At 35.5% G+C, this 6142-nt stretch overlaps 1 protein-coding gene across 1 annotated transcript; it reads right to left on the bottom strand.

The window, feature by feature from the left end:
• Positions 1-466: 466 nt before the first annotated feature.
• On the bottom strand, positions 467-1549 carry LOC129959689 (uncharacterized). The gene is made up of 2 exons (XM_056072578.1): positions 914-1549; positions 467-700 (listed from the first exon to the last, which is right to left on the bottom strand). Exons 1-2 carry the CDS (start codon positions 1547-1549, stop codon positions 467-469), a joined length of 870 nt encoding a protein of 289 aa, XP_055928553.1.
• Between the last annotated feature and the right edge of the window lie 4593 nt (positions 1550-6142).

Here is a 6142-nt window from a genome sequence, read left to right as displayed (position 1 = left end):
ATAAACTGTTCTATCTGTTGCCCACGAGAATTTGTATTCTCCGAACCCCACAACGTACTATGGCCGTTAAAATCGCCAAAAATAATAAATGGTGCAGGCAGTTGGTCCACAAGTTTATCAAGATCTTGTTGACGAATGACATCATGAGGCGGTAAGTAAATGCAGCAGACTGTGACCAAAATTCGAGTATGAACTTGAACAGCCACAGCCTGCAGAGAAGTATGTAATAGGAGAGGTGTGCTCGGATATAAATTCGACGTGAAAATACAAACTCCACCAGAAGGATGAGATGCTGTTTCTGCATCTTTACGAGTACAGTTATAACCGCGTATTTTGATGGGGATACTAGGTGTCAAGAATGTCTCCTGAACACCAAAACAGATAGGATGAAAGTTGTTAAGGATGGTCTTGATGTCATTTAATTTGGACCGAAGGCCACGACAATTCCATGAAACGAAGGTACCCATTACGAAACTTTTGCTTCAAGTGAAGGATTGGAAACAGTGTTGGGAAGTTGCGAAATATCGCAACTCATTTTAAGTTCATCCTCTTCTTCAGATGGATGAAGTGCGATTAGGTCAGCACTTTTGGATGTGCCACCAAAAATGGATGTTAGGTCTTTGTGGACTGCACCTTGATTTGCAAGTCCCAAAGCAACCGAATTGCGCAAGGTTGATTTTCTGAGTTTTGTTCTAATTTCCTGTGGAGAAAGACCACGTTTTGAAAGTTGTAATTTTAAATGCTTTCCAGATTTTGATTTGTTTATTTTAGGTTTATCAGGTTTCAATAATTCAATTTCATTGTTTGTGGAATGCTCTGTTTCTGAATCACTTGACTTTTCAAGTGTTTTTGTGTGGGTAACAGATTTAACACAATTTGGACAAGAACAATTTACACAAAACTGTTTCTGTACCACAGAAGCATAAGTTAAACCAGGCGTAGGTGTTTGAGCTAGAATTTTACGTCTAGCTTCAGGATAAGTTATACTTTCTTTGAATTTGAGAGTGGTTATTTGTTTCTCGAGTGTCCAACGTTTGCAAAGTCTCGAATAGGAAGCATGATCTTCACCACAATTGACGCACTTTTCTGGCGCAGTGCACTCCTGGCTTTCATGACCTTTTTCAGCACATCGGGCACAAGTTACTGTCCCGCGGCAATTAGCTTTGGAGTGACCGAAACGTTGGCATTGGAAACATCTCAAGGGATTAGGAATATAGGCTCGAACAGGTAATTTCAGGTAGCCGGCATATACAAATTCAGGCAGTTTAGGTGAATGAAATGTGAGGATGAGGTGTTTCGTATTAATGAGTTGCCCATCCCGCCGAATGGTTATGCGGCGTACATGAGTTACTCCTTGCTGCTGAAATCCTTTAGATATTTCTTCAAGAGAAACATTGTACAGCTCTCCACAGGTTATGACGCCTTTCGAGTAATTTAAGGAAGAGTGAGGGGAAACAGTAACAGGTATTGTAGCTAAGGCTTTTAGTTTGGTTACTTGCTGGGCTTGCTTCTTAGAATTAACTTCTATGAGCAAGTCACCAGAACGCATTTTGCGTATACCTGCAACATCACCGACGGTTGCTACTATGGCTTTTTGCACAAGAAATGGTGATACAGAGTGAAAAGTATCTTTAGATTCAGAAACTCTTTTTATGATGAAAAATGTGTCAAAATGTGAAATGGTTTGGATTTGATTTGGTAACATTTGACGCCCACTGAAGGGAGAACGGTTTTTTTTGCCCATACGATATTGATGGGGCTTCGGGCCCCGACGGCACCACCCACCATGGAGTCCAACAAGGGAAGGCAGCCACCGGCTCTGGCCATTCCCAGCCTCGGCGCTTACCCTAGCGCTAGCCGGAACCTATACGCTCGGAGTTACCCCCGGGGACAGTGACCACCCTTAACGCCAAGCCCAAGGAGTAACCCCTTCGCTTGATCCCTAGCAGACTAGTAACTCAGGTTGCTAGCTACCGGCCGATTGATACACCGGGGACCACAGTGCACCGCCCGTCTAATGGGTCGCCACGCACGGCAAACACGTGGGGGTATTTGCTGTCCATGAGAAGCAGGAAGCAAACAGGGCGGCGACAGCTTCTCATGGAGAGCTCCCTCGCCTACCCTCGAGGGAAAGAAGAATAAAGGAGACAGCAGAAGGCGCAGTGTAGAGTAAACATAAAGGGAGTAAAGATCCCTGGGAACCTCGGGATTGGGACACCCGTACTCACCTATAGTAGGTGAGCCCCTGAGGGGCCTAGAAAATGGAAGTAAATGGAACAGAAATACTTTCTGTCGGTTTAAAAATTTCCGCATTTCGAACCAAAACACATCGAATGAAATTTTGACGCATTTATTTCTCAATGCAAGATATCTTTTTCTGATTGTAATCACATGACAGATTATTTTACTTTTATGTAAAAAAATCCAACACAACTCGACTTTGCCTTATATACAATAAATACTATTAGAGATTGTAGTCATATTAATTCTATAACATCAGATATCTTTAATTCATTCAGTTGAATCCCATTTGTCATTTCAAAAAAGTGTAACTTTCAAACTTTCATTAATTGTATGCATCAACTCTTTGATTTTCCGGAACTTTGGCATGCAAACTTACCTCAGAATGTGACTCAGCATTATCGAAAACCATGTGCGAGATTTGAACAAAAGACTAGATAACAATAGATAAGTTACTGATTATATTTCGATAATTTATTTACCATTTGATGTGGTGTTTCTATTTCGAGAGCTTATGTGTTTTGAATCCAAGTACTTGTTTACATTAAAGAGTGAATAGGCAAATATTGATGGGAAAAGTTATTAAATCATTATTCAGTAACTCGGATATTAATTTCTTTCCTTGATCTTTTGCACGCCAAGAATATCTTGTAAGTAGGATCTACATTGTTTTATTATTTAAAGAAAGAATGCTTAATAATGTAGAGATTATATAGCGTTCTGCTATCATTTTTCTGTACGTGATTGTTTCAAACAAAAGAAAAAAAATAGCAGATTTGCTCTTAAAAAATAGCAGATTGATTCTGTTAATTTTTCATCATTACTTATAAGGAGGTAATTGGCAATAGGAAACTCATCAAAATTACAAAATAAATCTGGATTGCTACAATTCGTGATGAGTAAATTCAATAGAAAATTTGTCGGTCGTCATCTAGCTTCTTATTTACAAGTTCATTGCAAATTTTTTACAAGTTAATTTTTTTTAATTCACTTATTAATTTGGAACACTTTTATAGTTAGTATTTAATCGTTATGGTTAGTTAAAATTGTTATTTTTAATACGTCATTTTTTCTAAGCATACTTGCGATACTTTAGTATTAAGCTCACTGTAATAGTTGCATTTTTAGTCTTTGTATATTCATAAATTGTGTTTTAAAGTTTTCTGTTAAAATTAAATTTATTTGATATTCCAAATCGGAATTTATAAATAAAGAATCTTCTCATCTCACAATTCATAAATAGTCACTGTTATATCCAAATGTGGTATGTCAAATTTGTTGGAACACTTTATTGAAGCAAAACACTTGCAAAGTTTCCTTGCTACATCTTCTCTCAAATTGCTGCATGTGGTTATTGTATGTTATGTTGACAAAAAATATCTTATGTCAGTAGTGGTTCCAAATGTTGCATCAAAATATATGTTTACGAGTATAATTGTTGGAACACTTTATAAACACAAAACATTTGCAAAGATTCTTTGCAACTTGTGCTCTTAAATTGCTGCACGTGGTTATTGTATGTTATGTTGACATAAAATGTCATATGTCACTTGTGATTCCAAATGTTGCACCAACATATATGTTTAAGTGTATAATTGTTGGAACATTTTATTAATACAAAACACTTGCAAACGTTCTTTGTTACATCTGCTCTCAAATAGCTGCATGTGATTATTGTATGCTTTGCTGTCACAAAATGCCATATATTGCAAGTGACTCTGTTGTATCAAAATATATGTTTGGGTTGGTTGGTTGGTTGTTTGGATTTTTTTGGCGCAAGAGCCATTTTTGGCCAAGCTGCGCCAAGCACATGGTATGAAATGCTACTAGATTAAAAAGAACCAAACATCATAAAGTCTAATATAAAGTAAAATACGCAAATTCGGATGATATAAAACACATTCAAAGAGTAAAAATTCCAAATGAAAGTTTGAGAATAGATTTTCACATAAAAATTGTTGAAACAAATTTAATAAATAAAAGACGATAAATCAATAAAAAGTGTTAAATGCGAATATAAAATCCAATGGTTCTTAAAAATTTAAAAAGGTTTGGGTGATGTTTTTCACCCACCAATTCCTGTAGGGTTAATGATAATGACTTAAAGTAGTGTAATCGATACGAGTTAAAACATGGGCATTCAATTAAAATGTGCTTGATGGTAAAATCAGCTTGACATGTTTGGCACACTGGCACCCTTTCACCAAAAATGAGATGCTTGTGCGTGAAGCGAGTATGTCCTATACGGAGGCGGTTCAATTTGACATCTTCCTCTCGTATAGGTAGAACGGGCCATAATCCAATGTTGGATTTCACGTCATGCAATTTGTTATGGGACTGCAAATCCCATTGGTTTTGCCAAATTATAAAAATACGACTATTGAAGGACTTCTTCACATCAGTGTACGGAAGTCCTTGGTTCAAGGTAATCGCTGCCGATTTTGCAGCAGTGTCCGCCTTTTCATTGCCAGCGATGCCCACATGACTCGGAATCCAACAAAAATTAATTTGGAAGCCCTCATTCTGCAAGAGACGTAAAGTGTATAGAATACGGATAGCAATGGGATGTATTCGATTGTGATATATGTTTGGGTCTATATATTTTTTGACATGATACATTTTATTGTAACAGTGGTGAAATCTTCTAATGCCCTACCAGATAAGTATTATAAACAATGCTTCTTCCTGTTTTCTGCATTTAAATCCATAGAATATATTTATAATCATGCTCTTCTGACGCCTAAATAAAAAAAAGTTTTCTTTCCATTTAAAAATTTATTCGCAAAATAATATTTACTTCATTTTATGTTCATGTGTATCAAATTCATAATAGCATGATTTTACTTGTGGATATGTTCATTTATTATCTATATCTAATAGAGCAATTTTAATATAAATAACGAGTAATTTCAATAAATAAATAATAACAATTTTAAAAATAGTTCCGTTAATTAATAATAATTAAAAGAATTATCGTTAAACCTATATAAAATCAAATAAAGTGTACTTTTTTATAATTCCCATTAAATGAAGATATTTGAAAGCTACTTCCATTCTTTTCCTTAAAATCCATCTTGAAAAAAATGGTTTAAACCTTATATTTCTTCATCATTAAAATTCAGTTCTTTTATCTTGAAATTAGAAATGCAATATTTTCTTTTAAGCACCGTCATTCACGGAACCGCCCCAAAACGTGCTTTATATGCACGATTCTTTATATGCACGACCTCTCTTCTCTTTTTCAACAATTTCGTTTGAAAATCGGTACGGCACGAATTTAAGAATTTGACACTCTCTAGAAATCGACCAGACCATGTCAACCTAAATGAGTACAATCACAGCGCATCTTATAAAAGCATCAGGCTGATGTGAACTGCGCTCTGATTGGACTCCTAAAGGTTGACATGAGCTTGCCGATGCCTCGATTTCGTGCTTATGTTTAAATTACACGATACACTTCGAGATCGACATGCTAAGCTTTGCACTGAGTATAATATATTCTGGTTATCATATAAGAATATTCTGGTTTCTTTTTAAATTCCTTTCTACTGAGTTTTAATAATGGCATATAATATGCTTTCTGAACAATGTTTATACATTCAGGTTAATAGATGAGTATGGAAAAAAAAACAATTCTTCCTTGTTATGTTTATTTAGGGCGAAAACTTATTGCATACGTTTTATTTTCTTATTTACTCATGATAGTAAATATGTATCAAGAAATTGTTATATGCTTTTTTATTCAGAAATGAAAATTTATTACATATCTTTATCTTTTTGTTAACTAATTATGGACTCGCATGAATCTTTCTAATCAAGGCTGAATTAACTTTCGGAGCCTTCAAAAAATATTGTCTTATAATATTCCACCTTCCATGCTTACTATTTTCATCAATCACCA

This window comes from Argiope bruennichi, chromosome X2 (genome assembly GCF_947563725.1).
Source record: "Argiope bruennichi chromosome X2, qqArgBrue1.1, whole genome shotgun sequence".
Classification (NCBI taxonomy): Eukaryota; Metazoa; Arthropoda; class Arachnida; order Araneae; family Araneidae; genus Argiope; species Argiope bruennichi.
This window is presented reverse-complemented; position numbering and strand designations above follow the sequence as displayed.

What these genes read in the sequence shown, in the direction of transcription:
- LOC129959689 (XM_056072578.1), bottom strand. Translation starts at nt 1,549, where the DNA reads ATGCGTTCTGGTGACTTGCTCATAGAAGTTAATTCTAAGAAGCAAGCC. An exon ending in GTTTAACTTATGCTTCTGTG is followed by an intron (nt 701 to 913) that starts GTACAGAAACAG and finishes CTTTCTCCACAG; the next exon opens with GAAATTAGAACAAAACTCAG.